Genomic DNA, 21,658 nt, shown 5'->3' with positions numbered 1-21,658 from the left:
TAAGTGACGTCAACATGATGTCAGCTAGCCGTTGGTAGCTAACATCATGCTGACGTCAGCTAGCCGTTGGATTTGAATTTTTTTTTGCTATAAATAGGGTGGATATTGGGCTATAATTCACACAACTTTAAATTCAATCTATTTCAATTCAATCTATTTCAATTCAATCTCTTGCAATTCAATCTCTTTCTATTCAAGTTTGCAATGAATTCCAACTTTGGATCTTCATCCAATTCCAATTGGGGGTCCTCATCCAATTCCAAATTGGAAGCAAAATGGGCGCAAATGAGACGAGAAGATGAGGAGTCTGATGAAGAAGTTCAAGTAAGGCGCAACAAACAAAACATGGCAGCAGCCATGGCTGCGGCCATGGTGTGTCAGCCAACTGAGGAACAACCTCAATGGGGTGGCTCTGTTGCTGGTCGCTCTTACAAACCACGAAACAGAGCGATGTCGCATGCCAATCTGATGAACAACTACTTCAACCCCAACTCGGTGTACACAGAAGAGGATTTCAGACATCGCTTTCGGATGAGGCGTCATGTCTTCGAACGTTTACTTCGTGATGTCCAGCAGGTCAATCCATACTTTCGACAGAAGCGGGACAGAGCAGGCCGCCCTGGTTTCTCACCTCATCAGAAGGTTACTGTTGCACTCCGAATGATGGCATATGACTCCTCAGCTGATTCGATGGATGAAACCCATGGTATGTCTGAGTCTACATGCCTTAATACTCTTGAAGAATTTTGTAACACAATTGTTCAGGTTTACAAAGACTAGTACCTCCGAGAGCCAAATCAAGAAGATCTGAATCGGCTCCTTCACAAAGCTGAAGACCGTGGGTTTCCGGGCATGATAGGGTCATTAGACTGCATGCATTGGGATTGGAAGAACTGTCCCACTGGATGGCAATGAGGCTTTAGCGGAAGGTCGAGAAAGCCAACTGTTGTGTTAGAGGCAGTTGCCTCATATGACACATGGATCTGGCATGCTTTCTTTGGAGTCCCTTGATCCTAAAATGACATTACAGTTCTTGGGCGTTCACCCCTCTTCAATAACTTGACGGAAGGTAAAGCACCTCAACTTGACTACTACATCAACGGCCGTGAATACAATATGGGGTATTACTTGGCAGATGGCATCTACCCAAAGTGGGCGACACTTGTCCAAGCAATTCCAAAACCTAGGAATGATGCAGAAAAGTTGTTTACCTTACACCAAGAGGCATACCGGAAAGATGTTGAGAGAGCTTTCGGTATTCTACAAGCACGGTGGAAGATTATTAGCGAACCGGCAAGAGGGTGGAGTTGAGAAAATTTGAACTCCATCATGATGTCTTGCATCATATTACACAATATGATAGTGGAGGATGAGCGAGATGGGTATATTGATGGAGAGTCCGATGATGACCAAGAAGATCCAAATAGGTCAAGAAGGGCTCTAGCAAAAATATATGATGGGCCTAATTTGCCTTTCAATCCAAGAAATGGTAGTATCTCTATAAATGAGTATATGAGGCGCTATAGAATGATACGTTCTCGTGCCACAAATAAGTACCTACAACAGGATCTTGTTGCACATCTTTGGGGCAAAAGAAGCATGGAGTAGGCTTTTAAGTTTTATGTTGTTAAATGTTTTTAAAAATGTTGTTTAGGTTTCATGTTGTTAAATGTTTTTTTATGTTGTATAATTTGTATGTTGGTTAATGTTATTTAATGTTGTTTCATATTGTTTAATGTTGTTTCATGTTACTTAATTTAATTTAATGTTGTATAAATGGCCTAGGAAGTTATAGGAAAAAAAATAGAATTGAAAAAAAATATGAAACAAATTTTGTGAAATAGAAGTTATAGGAAAAAAAATGGAATTTAAAAAAATATGAAACAAATTTTGTAAAATAGAAGTTATATGAAAAAAAATATGAATCAAATTTTGTAAAATAGAAGTTATAGGAAAAAAATAGAATTTAAAAAAAAATTGAAACAAATTTTGTGAAATAAAAGTTATAGGAAAAAAAATGGAATTTAAAAAAATATGAAACAAATTTTGTAAAATAGAAGTTATATGAAAAAAAATATGAATCAAATTTTGTAAAATAGAAGTTATAGGAAAAAAAATAGAATTTAAAAAAAAATTGAAACAAATTTTGTGAAATAAAAGTTATAGGAAAAAAAATGGAATTTAAAAAAAAATATGAAACAAATTTTGTAAAATAGAAGTTATAGGAAAAAAAATAGAATTTAAAAAAAAATATGAAACAAATTTTGTAAAATAGAAGTTATAGGAAAAAAAATAGAATTTAAAAAAAAATATGAAACAAATTTTGTAAAATAGAATTGAAACAAAATTTGGTTCATATGAAAAGGAAAAAAAAAGGGAAAAAAAGAAGTTTAAATTCTTAAAAAAAAAAAATTAATACAACGGCTACTAGCCGTTATATTCAAAAAAATTCAAACTATTAGTGTCGGTTATAACTGACACTAATAGTAATTAAAATTAAAAATTTTGCTTTTGAATAACTATTATTGTCGGTTATAACTGGCAGTATTAAAAAATTCTTCTTTAATGCTGTCGGTTATAACCGACAACAATAGGAAAACATTAAAAAAAAAATAGCCAGCCCTCCAGCCCTCCCTGATCCCGTGGGGCCCTCCCAGATTCCAGAGCCCTCTGGCCTAGCCCTCGGTTGGAGACGGTTTTAGGGCTATTTTCGGCCATCTGGCCCTCTGGACCCTTCGGTTAGAGATGGCCTTAGAGATTCTCACATCCTAGTAGTTCATCGTGTATCGTGCGATCAGTTTTCATCTAGTACTATTTGTGTTTAATTTTAAATAAAAAAATTAAATGATTTCTGACCGCACGATACATGATGAATGATTAAGATGTAAGAATTCCTAGAATCTTTACAATTTAGATTGGATGAGATCCAAATTCGGCGCCTACCCACTAACTTCCCTCCACGTATGCTGGCTACATGTCAACAGTGGGACCCAGAGCAGAGATCCCATTGGTCCTTGAAACAAGTTGAACTACGTCACCATCCACTTCACCGCTGAGCAGTTTTCCCGCATCCGCACCCTTACCCCTTTAAATACCCAAAACGCCCACAACTGATAAAGAGAGACTTGGAATTGAAATACACAACACACCAGAGTGACAATAATATCGAAGGCTCCTCAAGTAAGTTTTCTTCTAAGGTTTTATGGTGCTTCGGAGTATTTTATATTTCAAGTTTTTTAAAAATTAAATCTTTGGTGAAAAAAAAAGAAGAAGATCTAAATGGTTAAAAAGTTGGGAGTTTTCAATACTCCGGAACATAGTAGATTTTTCGTTGTTTTTGTGCTCATTTCATCCTTAATTTAAATACTGTTTGGGATAAAATCTGAACTTTGGGCCAGAGAGAGAGTCGGCCCAAACCCAAAGCCCAGAGGAAAACTTAGGAGGCAGGAAAGAGGCTTTCGGCTGGGCACAAGTTACAAAGGCCACCTGCTTACCTGCTCAAAGACCACAGGGGGTAGGTTATTCAGTCACTACACAGCCCAATAAAGTACTTTATTGGTGGCATTCATGTAAAAAAGCTAGTGAGTCATCACCAAACCGCATTCGGGCAACCGCTATTGCTACAGGACCCAAGCTGAAGTCGTCTATAAAAGGAGGAAAAGAAGACAGAATTAAGGACACTCAAACAAACAAACAAAAGCCAAAACTCTGCTCAAGCCAGATTTGCCTTCAACGAAGCTGTAGTCAGCACAAGCCTTCATCCCATTCGGGATAAACCTTCCCAAACCCCTGTAATAGCTCTGCTACCTTGTTCATGGTGGTATCGATTCATTTTGTATCCTCTTCTCCCCCGTCAACCCCTCTAAAAGCTTTCAGACCTCTGACAGAGCCACAAAGATAGATTTTGTAAGAAGTTCAGCCTTGGCCGATAAGGTTCAAACTTACCCGACTATCTTTGCTCTGTCTTTGTCTTTTCTTTCTTTTAAAAAGCACAATAACATGTTATATATTCCCAGTTATATACAAGTTATTTCTAGCAAAGTCATAATGAAAATGAGTCTTCAGCACTTGGATCCGATCTGAATCGTGTCAGAGTTCAAATCAGATCTAAGTCTTAAGCCCGGCGGGCATGTAATTTAAAGATCAGTTTAAAAGTCCTTGGCCTCAAGGCATAAAAAAGAACTCTATGTGGACTCAACCCATCCACGACAATCCTTGATAAGCGAGAAGTCCGAAGTTACTTGGGGCGCAAGTAATCAATCTATTTCTCCGTTTTGTTGCTATTATATTTTGATTAATAGAAAAGGCTTAAGCAGGGAGTGAATTCTGATAGAAAGCCTCAAGGCCTACACCTAAGGCCCCACGAAGGCATCTATTTAGCTTCATTTCATGTTGTGGTCTAGTTGGTCCGAGTAGAAGGATTAACTCTGATGGGAAGCCTCAAGGCCTATACCTAAGGCCCTACAAAGGCACTCATTTGGGTTCGTCCTACCTCTTGGATTCAGATAATCAAAAGTATAATAGTGATAAGACTCTGGCAACCATAAAAGACCAAATATGATACATCCAAGCGCTGGTTTAGTTTGACAGGAAGCCTCAAGGCCTATACCTAAGGCTCACAAAGGCACCTGTTATATCTAACTTGGTTTCTCGGGCGTATACATATTCAATCAAAGCTTAACACCCATTCAACATCTGCCATACTGAAGATGGCAGTGCCACGCCTGAGCACGACAAAGTTAATCTTGATTGTGAGCCTTAAGGCCTACATCTAAGGCCCCACGAAGGCACCCTTTCAAATTAACTCTGTCCTTCTCTTTCAGAACTGCCCGACGAGCCTTGCCCGAAGTGTGTCTTGCCCGACCAAGATCTGCCCGACAAAGGCTTGCCCGAGCGAGCCCGAGAAGAAAGCAGAAGTACGACAGATACCCTCAACCGACGCCATTCTCCCAGGGGAGCTGTGTGCTCGTCCGCCAGGAGATTCCTGCGACGAACATAGTTTTGGCACGCCCAGTGGGACTCTCTGATCTGAAGATAAAGATAAACATGCCAGAAGATTTACAGAATACATTGTTTCAAATGCTACAGAGACTGAATGAAGCCTCCCTAGGCTCTAGAAATGAGACAGGTTTGGCTCCTCCCAAAGGAAAAAGACACAGGACTACCCAACCAGATGAGGTAGTCATAGTCAACCCTGTGTTGCCCTTTTCTGAAGCCCCGGTAAACATGCTCAACATGACCTGGGCAGAGAAAGGAAAAGGGAAAATTATAAGGGAAGAAGAAGAAGGGAAACTAGCCAAACGACCTACGGAAGGGATAGGCAAACCATCCGAGTACCCAAAGGCTGCCATAATCAAAGGGCTGGTTATGTGCAGTAAATGCCAGTGTGAATGTGAACTCGAGATTCCCCCAGCTGGAGTCCTTATTGATCACGAGTTAATTAAAAGAGAAGCCCGCGAAAGGCTTAAGCAGGCAACAAGAAAAAATACTTCCCGAAGCGTTTTTCAACGTTTAGGAGGTGATTCCCAACCCAAGGCGTTGTCAGAAGTATTTCGAAACTATGAAGTTTCTGACGAGTTTCGAAACTATGAAGTTTCTGACAAGGCAGAGGACATGGAAGCCAAACTCCAACGAAGTACAGAGCAGCTTCAAAATGGCCAAAAGGGGAAGGAAGTCAGAAGAACTGATGGGATAGCTAATCCTGTTAAGAAAGCAACTCCTGCATATCGTGGGCGGAAATGGTATGTAGTTGGAAAAGATGGGCAGCCCACCAGACCAATGGGAGCATCCATGGTCAGAAGGGTTCAAAGGCAGCACAAAGCCTACATGAATTCCCTGATGACCCCCATCACCTCTGAAGCCTCAAAAAATCAAAAGCCAAAAAGGGCAACATCTGGAAGTAGTAGTCAGCTTCGTTGGCGAAGTAAGAAGGAAGTAGAAAGGGCCAACGGCAAGACGGAAGGTATGGGGAATCATGTGCCACAAAGCCAACATCCTGGCAAGTATAGGATCTTAAGAAGGGCTCAGGAAGATTTGACTATGATGCCAACACCTGGTTGGAGGCCAGGGCCCACCCATGAGGAAACTGTTACATCTGAGAGGAGACCAACCTTTCTGCCTTTGGATCCGTTTGGTGAAGTTCCAAAGCAAGCGTTGTACGGAGACATGAATCAACCACAACAGGAAGGGATACCAGAGCCCTTACTACCAGCCGATGCAATGGCCTGGTTAGACGAGTTCATGGATCACATTGGGAGCAAGAAGGAGGACTTGCTCGAACCTAGCAACTTCCACATCAACATGACGTATGTATTATCCGCCATGTTTGGCGTCAGGCCTGACCAGCCCGCTACCATGGAAGGTGATTATTTAACAACTGTGCCGATGATGGCTCACGTCAATGTGGAGGTAGTTACAGAGGAAGACTCAGGCAAGGTTGAATCCTCAAAAGTACCTAAAGGTGGTCCCCTACGGATTTACACAGATAAAATGGTGTTCAGCCGCCCAAGTATTTCGTTGGCCAACCACCTGAAGCCTATATACGTTTCAGCTCATCTGGAAGGTGTACCTTTCAAAAGAATTTTGATTGATGGAGGAGCGGCTGTTAACATATTGCCAGCCAAGCAGATGAAGAGGATGGGGAGAAGCACTGACGATCTTATTCCCACAAACCTTACAGTCTCGAGCTTTTCAGGTGCCATCACCAGGACTCATGGGATATTGCCTTTGGAGGTAGATCTGGGGTCCAAGAAAATAATGTTGGCGTTCTTTGTAGTAGACTGCACTTCCACTTACGGGGCCCTACTTGGAAGAGATTGGATTCATCAAAGTTTAGCCATACCTTCTAATCTTCATCAACAAGTGGCTATATACCACGAGGCAAGTACTGAAGGATCAAGCTTTTGGGAGTTGGTAGAGGCCGAATCACGGCCGTTCCTCCCCTCAGCTAATGTTGCAGAAGCAAATTTCTACAATCCCAACGTGGGAATTTTGAAATGTTTAGGAGCTGATGAGAACGGCCGCCCTACCAAGGTGACGGCCCGAAAGCTTCTAGAACAAGGGATGCTCCTTACCAAGGAGGAGTGGGAGAGACCCTGTCTTATACCAAACTCTCTATACCATCAATGATCGAACAAAAGAAGAAAGATCAGGTCATGGCAGTCAGATCCCTGATTAAAAGACTGTTGGTGTATGGAAAGGGAAGAAGACAGGAAGAAAAACTCTTGGATAAAGAAGAGCAGGAGTGGCAGGGGAAAGTTTCTACCAGCCAGCAGGAAAATGAGGAAGAATCTTGCACAGAGGAGTTAGATAAGGCCATTCAAATGGCCGAATGCGTCTACGATATAGACGAGCCAGACGGTCTGCCCGAGAACCCGGAGTTAGTTGAATTTTTGTATGCAGAACCTGATAAGCCACCTCCAGAAGTCCAGGATCCATTGGAAGTTATTGATCTAGGCACAGAAGAGGATCCGAGACCAATTCAAATCAGCGGTTTATTAAGGATTGAGGATCGGGCCAAGATTATCTCTCTTTTGCAAGAATTCAAAGATTGTTTTGCTTGGCATTACACCGAGATGCCAGGATTAGACCCAGCCTTGGTGGAACATAGAATGCCCATCAAGGAAGGATATAAACCTGTCAAGCAGGCACCACGAAGGATGTCAAAGGAGATAGAAGAAAAAGTCAAAGAAGAAATTGAAAGGCTGGTGAAAGCTGGCTTTATTAGACCAGCCAAATATGTAGAGTGGCTAGCCAACATTGTACCCGTTTTAAAAGCTATAACAAAAGCAGTACGGTGTTGTGTTGATTATAGGAATATTAATAGCGCCACACCAAAGGATGAATATCCCATGCCCATGGCTGACTTATCCATAGATGCTGTAGCAAAGCATAAAGTTTTATCGTTTATGGATGGAAATGTCGGTTACAATCAAATAAAGATGGCGCCAGAGGATATTCATAAGACAGCTTTTAGATGTCCTGGTCATGTGGGGGCATATGAATATCTGGTTATGCCATTCGGGCTCAAAAATGCAGGCGCCACGTATCAAAGGGCAATGAATGCCATTTTTCATGATTTAATTGGCCAAAGCATGGAGGTGTATATCGATGACATTGTGGTGAAATCTAAGACAGAAGAGCAGCATCTCGTGGACCTCAAGCAAGCATTGATGAGGATGCGGATCCACAAGTTGAAGATGAATCCAAAGAAATGGGCTTTTGGAGTAAGAGCGGGCAATTTTTTGGGATTCTTGGTGCATCAGAGAGGTGTGGAGGTGGACAAAAATAAGTCTCGGGCAATATTAGAGTCACTTCCACCTACCAACAAAGTACAGCTTCAGAGATTGCTAGGTAAAATCAACTTCTTAAGGAGATTCATTGCCAATTTGGCGGGCAAAATCCAGCCACTAACTCCGCTACTGAGATTGAAGGATAGGGAGAATTTTGAGTGGGGGCCAACCCACCAGCAGGCATTTGATAGCATCAAGGCTTACTTAACTTCCCCACCAGTGCTGGTGCCACCTCAAAGGGGAAAGCCATTGAAACTATATATTTCTGCATCGGAAAGATCAATTGGGAGTCTACTAGCTCAAAATAATGAAGGAGGAAAAGAGCAGGCTGTGTATTACCTCAGCAGAATTCTGACCGAGGTAGAAACAAGATATTCTCCGGTGGAAAAACTGTGTTTGGCTCTATATTTTACTGCCAGCAAGCTAAGGCATTACATGCTACCTTGTCATGTGCACATTATCGCCAAAACAGATGTGATAAAGTATATGTTGTCAAGACCTATGCTAGCAGGGAGGATTGGGAAGTGGATTCTAGCATTATCAGAATTCAGTTTTCAGTACATACCCCAGAGGGCAGTCAAAGGCCAGGCAATTGCTGACTTCCTGACCGAACATCAGGAGTCTCAAAGCGAGGAAATCAATATCCCGGGAAGTTTAGAAGTTGCTAATGTATGGATCCCACCAAGAAGTGATGTTTCGGGCAAAGAAGATTAGATCCAGCAAGAGATAAGGAGAGTAGCAGGTCTTTGGATTACACCTTGGAAGCTATATTTCGATGGATCCTACACTCAGAAGGCAGCAGGAGCTGGAATTGTGATTATAAACCCTCAAGGGGTTTATCATTACTATTCCTTCCTACTTGATTATCAAGAAAATACCAATAATCGGGCGGAGTATGAGGCATTGATTATCGGCCTGGAAATCCTGATGGACTTGGGGGCAACTGAAGTAGAGATCTTTGGTGATTCAGAGTTAGTGATAAATCAACTAAATGGCGAGTTCAAATGCAGACATATCACTATGGCAGGGTACTATATGGCAGCAACACAACTGCTAAGTTTGTGGGAGTCTGAGATATCAGTCAATCACATTCCTAGGGGATCTAACTTAGCAGCCAATGAAATGGCGCAACTAGCTTCAGGAGTGCCAATGCAAGAAAGGAGGTATGGTGTTGATGTTGAGATCCAAACAAGAAACCTTCCCTCTATCTTAGATCGGAGGTTCAGTCTGGATGTAATGGTTCTAGAGACCGAGGTGGAAGATTGGAGGACACCTATTACTCAGTATCTGAAAGATCATTCTTCACCCACAAGTAAGAAGAACAGGCAGCAAGCAACCAAGTATGTCTTGTGGACAAAAAATCTGTTGAGAAAGACCCCAGATGGGTTGCTATTAAAATGCTTAGGCCTAGAGGAATCCATGAGAGTAATGGCCGAAGTACATGAGGGAATATGTGGAGCACATCAAGCGGGAACAAAGATGAGATGGCTACTCAGAAGGTATGGTTATTTCTGGCCCGACATGGAAAAAGATTGTAAGTCATATGCCCGCGGATGTGAAGAATGTCAGAGACATGGACCTCTCCAGCACGTACCATCAGTACCTCTCAATCCAGTGGTCAAGCCTTGGCCGTTCCGAGGATGGGCAATGGACTTCATCGGGCAGATTTATCCGGCCTCTAGTAAGGGACATACTTTCATAATTGTGGCAACGGATTACTTCACTAAATGGGTAGAAGCATCGGCAGTAAAATCCATAACTTCAGCCGTGGTCAAGAATTTTATTGAGACCAAGATCCTGCATAGGTATGGGGTGCCTGAAACTATAGTAACGGATCGTGGGCCATCTTTTATTTCAAAGGAGGTTGAAGAGTTTGCAAGCAAGTACAAAATAAAGATGATCCAATCCAGTCCATACTACCCTCAGTCAAATGGGCAAGCAGAGGCTAGCAACAAGATCTTGGTCAACATTATTAAAAGGATGGTGATTGATAGTCCAGAAAGGTGGCATGAGATGCTAGGGAACACGTTGTGGGCATACCGGACTTCTAAAAGAGCGGGGACAGGCACGACTCCTTATGCCTTGACTTTCGGGCAAGATGCAGTGCTTCCTATGGAAATCAACGTCAGTTCCGTAAGAATTCAAAACCAATTTGGGTTGCATAGTGCAGAATATATCGAAGCCATGTGTCAAGGTATTGAAGATCTGGATGCAGCCCGAATTGAAGCCTTGAACCAGATTCAAGAAGGAAAGATTGCTGTTGCCCGAGCTTATAACAAAAGGGTGAAGTTAAAGTCTTTCAAGGAAGGAGATTTAGCGTGGAAAACGGTCCTCCCGTTAGGCGCTCAGCTGCGTGGCTTCGGGAAATGGAGCCCGACATGGGAAGGTCCTTTTATTATTAGTCGGGTTTTGAACAAAGGAAGATATTATCTAGCAGACCTCGAAGGCAATGAGCAGAAACACCCTATTAATGCAAAATTCTTGAAGAAATATTGTCCTACATTATGGGATGTTAGGGATTGTTATATCGAAGAGGGAGCAGATTGGGACGGACCTTAGAAATTCACGTACGGTATTTTGTTCATCCAAACATTTAAAGAAGGCAGAGATGCAGAAATAGATAAAAATATTTATTTCATGTCGACAAATTGATGAGATTACAAGATACTAAATCGTATGTATTACATTTGATCCTCTCTGAAAGTGTTGGTGTCTTCAACTGGTTTCCCGTTATCTTCTTGGTTGAACCCAATCAGGTAATCGGGTTGTGCGGCCAACATGAGCTTGGTAGAGGACCCTCCCACAAGATCTTCACCATGTATGATGATGAAGCCCGACTTATCACCACAAGTTGTGGGGAGATCAGTCATCAAGAGGAGACCTCCTGACCAAGGGTGTTGGAGGTAGAAGGGTGATCGACCAAAGGTGTTGGAGGTAGCAATCATCAGGTGAAAACTTTCTTTTTTCTCACGAAAGGGGAGTTTCAGGAAACTCCACTCAAAACCTGAGGAACCCATTTCTCAGTGAGGAGACGGAAAGATTCAAGGTGGATGAAGGGTGAAGACCAAAATGAAGAAGAGGTGATGATTTAAAAAGGGTTTCCAAAGCCAGAATTTATAGAGAACCAGAAGGCAGTTTAAAGGTCGCAAGAAGCTCAAAGGGCACGCATGCTGTTATTCAATTAATGTTGGCGCTTGGGATCCCAACCTTAACATCAATTGAAGGGGGCACTGTTTGGGATAAAATCTGAACTTTGGGCCAGAGAGAGAGTCGGCCCAAACCCAAAGCCCAGAGGAAAACTTAGGAGGCAGAAAAGAGGCTTTCGGCTGGGCACAAGTTACAAAGGCCACCTGCTTACCTGCTCAAAGACCACAGGGGGTAGGTTATTCAGTCACTACACAGCCCAATAAAGTACTTTATTGGTGGCATTCATGTAAAAAAGCCAGTGAGTCATCACCAAACCGCATTCGGGCAACCGCTATTGCTACAGGACCCAAGCTGAAGTCGTCTATAAAAGGAGGAAGAGAAGACAGAATTAAGGACACTCAAACAAACAAACAAAAGCCAAAACTCTGCTCAAGCCAGATTTGCCTTCAACGAAGCTGTAGTCAGCACAAGCCTTCATCCCATTCGGGATAAACCTTTCCAAACCCCTGTAATAGCTCTGCTACCTTGTTCATGGTGGTATCGATTCATTTTGTATCCTCTTCTCCCCCGTCAACCCCTCTAAAAGCTTTCAGACCTCTGACAGAGCCACAAAGATAGATTTTGTAAGAAGTTCAGCCTTGGCCGATAAGGTTCAAACTTACCCGACTATCTTTGCTCTGTCTTTGTCTTTTCTTTCTTTTAAAAAGCACAATAACATGTTATATATTCCCAGTTATATACAAGTTATTTCTAGCAAAGTCATAATGAAAATGAGTCTTCAGCACTTGGATCCGATCTGAATCGTGTCAGAGTTCAAATCAGATCTAAGTCTTAAGCCCGGCGGGCATGTAATTTAAAGATCAGTTTAAAAGTCCTTGGCCTCAAGGCATAAAAAAGAACTCTATGTGGACTCAACCCATCCACGACAATCCTTGATAAGCGAGAAGTCCGAAGTTACTTGGGGCGCAAGTAATCAATCTATTTCTCCGTTTTGTTGCTATTATATTTTGATTCATAGAAAAGGCTTAAGCAGGGAGTGAATTCTGATAGAAAGCCTCAAGGCCTACACCTAAGGCCCCACGAAGGCATCTATTTAGCTTCATTTCATGTTGTGGTCTAGTTGGTCCGAGTAGAAGGATTAACTCTGATGGGAAGCCTCAAGGCCTATACCTAAGGCCCTACAAAGGCACTCATTTGGGTTCGTCCTACCTCTTGGATTCAGATAATCAAAAGTATAATAGTGATAAGACTCTGGCAACCATAAAAGACCAAATATGATACATCCAAGCGCTGGTTTAGTTTGACAGGAAGCCTCAAGGCCTATACCTAAGGCTCACAAAGGCACCTGTTATATCTAACTTGGTTTCTCGGGCGTATACATATTCAATCAAAGCTTAACACCCATTCAACATCTGCCATACTGAAGATGGCAGTGCCACGCCTGAGCACGACAAAGTTAATCTTGATTGTGAGCCTTAAGGCCTACATCTAAGGCCCCACGAAGGCACCCTTTCAAATTAACTCTGTCCTTCTCTTTCAGAACTGCCCGACGAGCCTTGCCCGAAGTGTGTCTTGCCCGACCAAGATCTGCCCGACAAAGGCTTGCCCGAGCGAGCCCGAGAAGAAAGCAGAAGTACGACAGATACCCTCAACCGACGCCATTCTCCCAGGGGAGCTGTGTGCTCGTCCGCCAGGAGATTCCTACGACGAACAAATACGTTATGTGTATGTACGTTATTGTAGACATGAAGGATGCTATGGACCCTCGAGACTTTCTTACGTTGCTTTAGGGCATCAATCTCGCAATGGAGGGAGGAGGTGCTGCTATCTATGCTTTTCATTGGATATGAATTTGTTCATTGGACAATCTTGGTTTAATAGTTTGATGATCTATTCTATTTGCCTATACGATATGCTTTCTAATTTGGTATACCAACGTTGTTTGCGTAAATATAATTGCGGTTATTGCTCTTTAGTTCAGGGTTTATGCAGATTCGGCACTTTTTAATCTAGTATACATCTAAGTGATACGTGCCATTATGGACTGGACTGAGTTTCGTAATTTTAGGTATTTTAATTTGACTTGATTTTGGATTGGCTTCTATATGCTTTCTCGGATGAAGCTCCTTTTGAAGACAGACTTAAATTATGAAATATCAGTACTATCCCCTTCTTTATGTTCTTCTCCCCATCTCTTCCTTTCCCTCATGTTCGATGTATGTCTCTTGCTCTCACGCACACACTCTCTATGTTCTCTGCATTAGTTTGGTAGCAGAGTCCAACTGGTATGATCCGCTGCTGTTGCAATGTCTTAGATGCTTCCCAACTCTTCAAAATCCAATCTTTGACCCACTGTTGTAGCTGCAATCTCTCTCTTTCTCTCTGTGTACCATTCAATATGTTAGAGAATATAGATCCATTTTAATGAGATAACAATTATGGTTTGTGCATAAATTGATAAACCAATCGTCATGAATATAATGCATTTGAGTTCTATTCTTGTCGCCGTTGGTGTAAGAGAATTCCAAATGGTATTCATGGTTAATGTCTAAAAATGGCTTTCAATTTGGATCGTTCTCAAAATTTGACATTGGTTTGCTAACAGCTTTTAAAAAAATCCTTTTGGGTTTGAAGCCAATTCATCGATCAAGAAATCTGTTGGGATTGATCAATATTTTCTACTATAACTTAGATAGGAAGTTGAGTACTTGGTAGTTGGTAAAATCCTTATTTTAGTGCAATCTATGGTATTGATAAAATATTTCAGCATACCAGCTGTTTGATGAACTTGTGAACAGCGTTTGTTTCTTTCTTGATGGATATTGTGATCGTTTCTTTCCTCTGTGCAATAACTTTTCATATTGACTTCGCAGGGAAAGAAAGGTGTTTGGATAAAATTGACCATTGAACTCGTAAATCTTGTTGAAACTGCAGTTAAGGTAACTACACACCATTCAGCCTAAATGTCCCCGTACAAATTTATGTAATTTCAATGCAAAAGGCTGGTTGTGAGTTATGAGCTGCACTATAAAAGGAGACATGACCATCTGAGGAACTAGCAGACCTTCTTGCCAATAATAATTATGTTGCTTGCACTGCGTCCAATATACCACGGATCATATATGATTTGATTTATAAATTCATCGTTTTGTTTTCATGTAATTGGTGTGGGATCTTCTGTGTTGCGACTGTTTATCACAAAAACAAGATTTTTGTGTATTCTAGACAAATAAATTTAACTATGCTCCTATTTAGAGCCTGGTCGGTAAACTGATAATCTACACAATACATAACTCTCAGAATGTGTATATATTATATACAACAAAAAAGGAAGAATGAAGCTGATACCCTGCATAGTTCTGGCACAATAGGTTTTCGCTTGAAGAAACTAATTACAATCAATTTATAAAAAATAAAATAAAATAAAACAGTAACAACTAGTGATTAAGGTACGCTACAGATATGATTTGATGAGCTTTATGTCATATTCTGTCCATTAATCTGAACAAATCTGTTGAGTTGGCTTCAATCTATTATGTTGATCGCAGGAGGGTTTTCGGTACCATCATGCTGAGCCGCACTACCTCATGCTTGTTTATTGGATTCCTGAAATTAATGATACTCTACCTGCAAATGCATCACACCGAGTAGGTGTTGGTGCTATTGTTTTGAATGATAAAAAAGAGGTACTTGCTCTCATCTACTATTTGTTAATTGTTTGGATAAAGTAAAAGGCTGAGTAGCTGTTGGTCTCTGATTGATTTGGAGCGACAGTTCAAAAAGAGGTACTTGCTCTCACCTTTCCTTGCGCTTTCAGATCATTTCACTGCCAATTTGGTATAGTTTAACCAAATATTTCGTTTTTCTAATTCAGTCAGTGTGCATACTGCTGTATATTAAACTTTTCCACCTTGTTCGATGCCCTTGTTCTTCTTTGTTTATTATTTAGTAGGCTTATCATTTGTCTTCCCTATAACAACCTTGTCGTCATTTGTTGCTGGTTTTGAACTTAGTTTTCTTCTGCATAGATGCTTGTAGTCCAGGAAAAGAGTGGCAGGTTCCAAGGAGCGGGGGTGTGGAAAATCCCAACTGGAGTCGTTGACGAGGTGTGTACCCTAACGTCCTGAACGAAGAAGTACTTTAGTTATTTAAATACTAAATGCTCTAGAGTATTGGACATCAAATTAGATCTTCAATTGCAGGGTGAAAATATATTTGTAGCTGTCGTAAGAGAAGTTAAAGAAGAAACAGGAGTAAGTTATTAATCTATATTATTCATGCATGCCTCGTAGTTTATGTTACCACTATTTATGGTGTGATGAAGATCATTGGTTTTAACTTCTTCAGATCGACGCAGAATTTCTGGAGATTTTAGCATTCAGGTACCAGTTTGCTACTCTGAATTCATGTGCTTTTAAATTGAAATCTTGTAAGATATCAAATTTGACTGGAGAGAGAAAAACTAAGTCATACATCTCATAAAAGAGCTGCGAAATATAAAGGAACCAAATCCTCCTGTACCTTACCTGTGAACCAATATCATTGGCTATCAAGGATGTGACTGAAAGGGGGCTTGACCGTGAACATTGACGTTAACAGTCTCAGTCACGTAATTAACGGGTTCAAAGCACACTCCTGCAGTGATCTGCAACATTTGTGTAATTCTATTTGCTTTCTTTTTTTTTAATTATGTTTAGTAAATGGGTTGGGGATAATATTCCTATTAAGCAAGTGATTATCTCGCTAATCTGGTCCGGCTCCAATGGCTGTGACTCTGCTACTTTGGTTACATAACTCAAGCCATGCTTCTGGTGAACATAAATCCTATGAGTACCTTTCTCGAAACTCTGGAACCGATCACGTACTTGTAGCATAATGTTTTCTATACAGTTATTTGGCTTCATCGGAGGCTTTTCTTTTAACAAATACCAAATTTGTTGAACTTCAAATGTTGTGACACATTCTTCGTTCTGCTACCTTTAGGCAAGCACACAAGACCCCTTGAGAAGTCGGATCTAATCTTCTTGTGCATGCTGCGTCCTCTAACCTTTGACATCCAAAAGCAAGAACTGGAGATCAAGGCGGCCAAGGTAACTTTTCGACGATGATGTGTTTGAACTTTGAATACCGCTCAATCTAATTTGGGTAGATTAATAATGTTTTTGTTAAACATACCGAAATTCATATGCATTTGCTACAAATCTGTGACGTTTTTTTATTTCATGCAGTGGATTCCACTTGAGGAGTTTGCAGCTCAACCAGTCGCCCAGAAACATGAGCTCTTCAAGTACATTCGTGAACTTTGCTCGGCAAAGTTAGACAGAGAATATGCTGGATTTTCTCCACTGCCTATAACATCAGTTTTTGACCATAAGTTGAGTTATTTGTATGTAAATAGGCAGGATAAGCAGTGCCTATGTTCTTCTGATCAGTGATAGATGCTTTGATAATTTTCTGTAACCTCTGATCAGTCATAGATGCTTCAATAATTTTTGATAATTTATAATCTCTCTGTGTACGTTGCTCTATTTTTGTTTTATGTTTGTCACGTTTCTAGACACAGCACTCATAGAACTCGCTTGGTCGCTAGGATTTGATGGGAATAGATAACTATATTCAAAGTGAAAGTGGAATAGGAATTGATACATTCAATCCAATTCAGGAGACCAAATGAAGAGTGAAGACAGATAATGATGTATAACACAAGTTAACATGGTTTACTTACGGTGTTGGGATCCTCCTCTGTACGTGTCTAGAAACTTTAAAACACAATGAGATTGACGTTATTTACAATTTTACCATTTTTCACAAGATATTTTTTTTAGTGACTTATCTGCTTATCATACATTTATTTATTAACATACTTAGGTGGGTAAAATATCAACATTATGGCTCATACATGCTATAACATGAGTATATTAATAATTGTGAATCGCACATAAAGTTGCTTCTCTACAACTATAAGCACTAGCCCTAGTTCCTCCCCCCTACAGAAAAAAAAAAAAAAAAAAAAAAAAAAAAAATCCACCATCAGTTGTTGACTTTTACTTTTGGCCTTAGCGTCAATTCCTTTTGGTCTCTTCCCTCTTTATTTTTCTTTGTTTATCCCATTAAATAACCATTTGCATCATTGGTTGTGATCCCTTTTTCACTCTAGAGACAAAAGTCTTTCTGGTTGGGGTCGCTTTTTCGCTCTATTAAGTAGGACTTTGTAATGTTTATGACTTGCGACTCAAACTCACTAATTTTGAGCAAGGTTGACGAGGTGATTTTTAATGTTTCTTGTGGTTTGTATGCATGGAAAATAACTATGAGGAGAAAACTGAAAATTTTTCATTGTGGTGCCTTTACAGCAACTCTACAACAAAGTTTAGTTCTCATGAGTGTTACCTTGCATTTGATTAGATGTGGGTCATCCGTAGCTGAGGAATTGCATTGTATTCTTGATGAGTTTATAATTAAAAGTTGAGGTACCTCTTGACGTGTATGACATTTTGGTTACATTTGACATACTTGCTCTATGTATGTTCTTAATTATTCTTAATGAGTTTTATATTTAATTTTAAAATATATCTCCATAAGCCACTCGGCTTAGCCCACTCGCATTCATCAGTACAAACCCTTAAAAAATTATTTTAACCATATAAACTTTATAATCGAAACCGTTTAGTTTCTTAATCAATTTTTTTTAGGAAAACTAATGAAAAGGGCTTGAAAACTTTGAGTTTTAATGATAAAGACAAAATAAAAGGTAAAGTGAATAGTACCAGGATTGACTTTTTAGTGTAAAAATGTGGTTTTTCGTTAAAGTAAACAGTACCGGATGCTTTTCGTTAAAGTCCCTTTTTTTTTTTCTTCCGAGTTGTCCGTATGTATAGAAAAGCATGCATAGTAAGTTAAGTCTTTGTATGCTACTTGTACACTGTTATGACAGATGGTCTGCCATGCGGCACCAAACCCGGGATTCAGAAAACCACTGTTGAAAGCTGGTGCATGCTTCTCTATATTACAATTTACAATAATATGATTTTATCAATTTCTTCTATACACCAAATAACTCCTCTCTCTGTATATATCCCTTATTTTCTTTTCAATTCTCTTTCAAGCTAGCCACAAGGAGGAAGAATGTTTCCTGCAAAACTTGCGTTTGTCACAGCACTCTCTCTCTCTATCTTCTTCCACCTTGTTGTGGCTGCTAAGGAGGTTACCAGAAGTACAAATCCTTCCCCTACTGATAATTGTGCCAACTGCCCTTCATGTCAGTGTCCTCCCTCCGTACCAACTCCGGGGTACCCTTTATATGGCCCTCCTCCACCAGCACCGCCACCCCCCTCAAGTCCTGGCTACCCTTATGCAGGAGTACCGCCGCCGCCTCGTGGTCAAGGAAAATGCCCCCCAACTCAGCCTGGACAGTGCTGCCAGCAATACCCTCAAAATCCTCAATACCTTTCTCCACCAGGAGGATACGTGCCTTACCCTGATGACAACCATGCTTCTAATTCATCTCCTTTCTCAATCTTCCTTTCTGTTATGATGGTCATGTTGTTTTACTCTACTGTACTTTTCTTTTAAGTTTGCATGCTTTATATTTTCTGTTCTTCTTATGTGGGAGTATATAAATTATCTAAATCTTATGTAAGTGGTAAATAAACCCTTTTCAATTAATTGGAATCTCTCTTTTTTTCATATATATTTTACATCAAATTTGTTTAATTAAGGAGAAGGTTTCAAACTTAGGTAGAGAGAGATAGTACACTGTTCAAACCAACTTGGTTAAGTCCAGATCGATAACGAACTTGATTAAGTCTAGAGCACTAATTGTCATATCTTGGTACACTAAAAGGCAGATTCAGCTTATAATTTTGCTGTAAGGATGACTTGTATGGCATAAGTGTGCAAAAGACGTGTTTAATTTTTCTTCACATTCTTACATTGTTACACGAGATGCTACAGTGTACTCATGTCTTACAAGTTATTCTACAATGTATACATGTCTTACAAATTAGTCTTAAGAGAGGGATCGGTGGGCTTAGAGACGCAGGGCGGTTCGTCGATCTCTCTCTGCCATGTAGCATAAGGAGCTTGTTCTTTCTGCTGTACCTGGCAATTGCATGGTTGATTTTGCTTCACTAAAATCTGAAATGATACGTCTCTTTACTCCCTTTTTGACAAACTGACAAACAACTGGCCTTTTCTTGCAAAGAACTTATCCACTTTGCATGCTACGCGTGACGAATGCAAGACAAACCATTTATTAATAGGAAAACTAATGAAAAAGGCTTGAAAACTTTGAGTTTTAATGATAAGGACAAAATAAAGGGTAAAGTGAATAGTACTAGAATTGACTTTTTAGTGTAAAAATGTGGTTTTTCGTTAAAGTGAACAGTACCGGATGCTTTTCGTTAAAGTTTCCTTTATTAATTGCTCCTTCACTTGCTGGCGAAGAAGTGAGCGGGTTCAACTCTCTTATCGAATTCATTCATCATCTATCTTCATATTTTCAGTGCTGATAATTATTGACTAGAGAAATGCTAAGGAGTGTTTCAAAGTGAGACATTTTATGAATTTTTTGACATACCATACCACAGTTTAACGTTAATTTTTGTACTAATATTACAATACATTGTGCTAAAAATACAAAATGATAGAAAATTATGAAGAGTCACTTTTGAGGGAGCCTTATTAGAGCAACTTCACCGTTGCTTATTGCCTTTGGGATGGCAACTCAATCCACTCTCTCCCCTCTCCAAAACACTCCAACCTACTCGGGCAACAATTCCATCCAAGATGAACCCGATGGAGAAGTTAAGCAATAATCCCTTAACTCAGTGCCTACTTATGTGACGTGGATAATTTTGCCATGAAAACGTGGATAATGTTGACCTAACAGTTCATTGTCAGTCGAAAATTTTACCATCCTCTATTTATAACAAGCACTAGCAAACAAAAGGTCAAGATTATTATTTTTTTTTCTTTCTATTTGGTCAAAAAGTCTAACGAATTGAAATGGTTTAGAACACCGATGATATCATGAAGAGATTTTTCAGTGTGACCAGTATACGGGATGGTACATCACGTGTCACTAAACAAATTGTGTGATATGTGTGCTAAAAAGTTAATAACTTAAAAAATAAAAATTTCCATCATTCCTATTAAAACACGTGATATACCACTTATGTTCCGTCACAACTAAAAATTTATCGATATCATGCTCTTGTGCAAAATAGAAAAACACCATTGTTAGTAGACAATTTTAATAGTCAATATGGCTTGGAAATGTATTGTTTCATTTCCTAGGTTCTATCCTTTCCTTCCCGGTGTGTTAGAATTAGACATACAACTTAATTTCATTGTGTTTTTTCTGGAAGCTACTCACAGTTATTGAACCATTGCATCATCCCGGCTTTTGTGTAGAAATTTTTCAATGTGCTCAGAATACAGGGCATACGTCATTTGTTATTATACAAGTGTAGTGAATTTTTTTTTTCAAATATACCTTCACTTGTATAATGACACATGTGCGTATGCATTCGTGTTCTGAGCACACTTAGAAATCTCTCGCATTTTGTGAACCATCTTAATTAAAGGGAATGGGAATTGATGAGGCTGTTTGATCTCTCTCACTACTCACTAGCAATCTAATAAGAATTTGAATCAGTGAAAGATGATCAATCAGTCACTTTGCTCACCATTTTATAATTTATCATCGTTGAATGAATTTAAATTTCGAAATTTGTGTAGTTATAAATCTCAAAATTTAAACACATCTAAATAATAAATAGGGTAGTAAACATCACCATTATTCTATCATGATGAGCAAAAATGAATATTTGCTTTTATGTCTAAAAATGGATTTACTACTATAGTTTTTTTTTTTTTTTTCAGGAAACCTCGACGGTATGAGGAAAATTTTATTGATAACAAAAAAAGAAGTTACACCTAGTCAGGGGGGACATAAACCTTACCCCTCATAAAACAAAGATAACAAAAACAATACATGAAAAATAAGGGGGGACATGGTCTGAAGCGTGCTCTGCCTATTCTGAATAATAATAGTCGTTGGATTATTGGTGATGGGAAGTCCGTTTCCTTTTGGTTTGACAAATGGTTGGATGAATCTATTATTAGCCCTTGTTTATCTTTGGTCATTTCACCTAAGGTTCTTCCTCGGGTTTCAGATGTTATTGAAGCACAAAAAATTGGTCTTTCCCAAATTATTT

General features: G+C 39.8%; 1 protein-coding gene and 1 pseudogene across 1 annotated transcript; both read left to right on the top strand.

Annotated features, from left to right (window-relative positions):
- The first annotated feature begins 450 nt into the window (after nucleotides 1-450).
- LOC139194738 (uncharacterized) lies at nucleotides 451-4,083 on the top strand (annotated as a pseudogene).
- LOC108175258 (nudix hydrolase 10-like) lies at nucleotides 3,126-16,956 on the top strand. The gene is made up of 9 exons (XM_070819180.1): nucleotides 3,126-3,180; nucleotides 13,182-13,256; nucleotides 14,312-14,377; nucleotides 14,987-15,124; nucleotides 15,467-15,544; nucleotides 15,641-15,691; nucleotides 15,786-15,830; nucleotides 16,427-16,528; nucleotides 16,667-16,956. Exons 2-9 carry the CDS (start codon nucleotides 13,191-13,193, stop codon nucleotides 16,871-16,873), a joined length of 753 nt encoding a protein of 250 aa, XP_070675281.1. The 5' UTR covers nucleotides 3,126-3,180; nucleotides 13,182-13,190; the 3' UTR covers nucleotides 16,874-16,956.
- The last annotated feature ends 4,702 nt before the right edge of the window (nucleotides 16,957-21,658 follow it).

The sequence above is a fragment of the Malus domestica genome, chromosome 03, assembly GCF_042453785.1.
Source record: "Malus domestica chromosome 03, GDT2T_hap1".
Lineage (NCBI taxonomy): Eukaryota > Viridiplantae > Streptophyta > Magnoliopsida > Rosales > Rosaceae > Malus > Malus domestica.
Note: the sequence above shows the minus strand (reverse complement) of the source record. Positions and strands in the feature narration are given on the sequence as shown.

What these genes read in the sequence shown, in the direction of transcription:
- LOC108175258 (XM_070819180.1), top strand. Translation starts at nt 13,191, where the DNA reads ATGCTATGGACCCTCGAGACTTTCTTACGTTGCTTTAGGGCATCAATC. An exon ending in TCTCGCAATGGAGGGAGGAG is followed by an intron (nt 13,257 to 14,311) that starts GTGCTGCTATCT and finishes TTGACTTCGCAG; the next exon opens with GGAAAGAAAGGTGTTTGGAT. An exon ending in TGGAGATCAAGGCGGCCAAG is followed by an intron (nt 16,529 to 16,666) that starts GTAACTTTTCGA and finishes TATTTCATGCAG; the next exon opens with TGGATTCCACTTGAGGAGTT.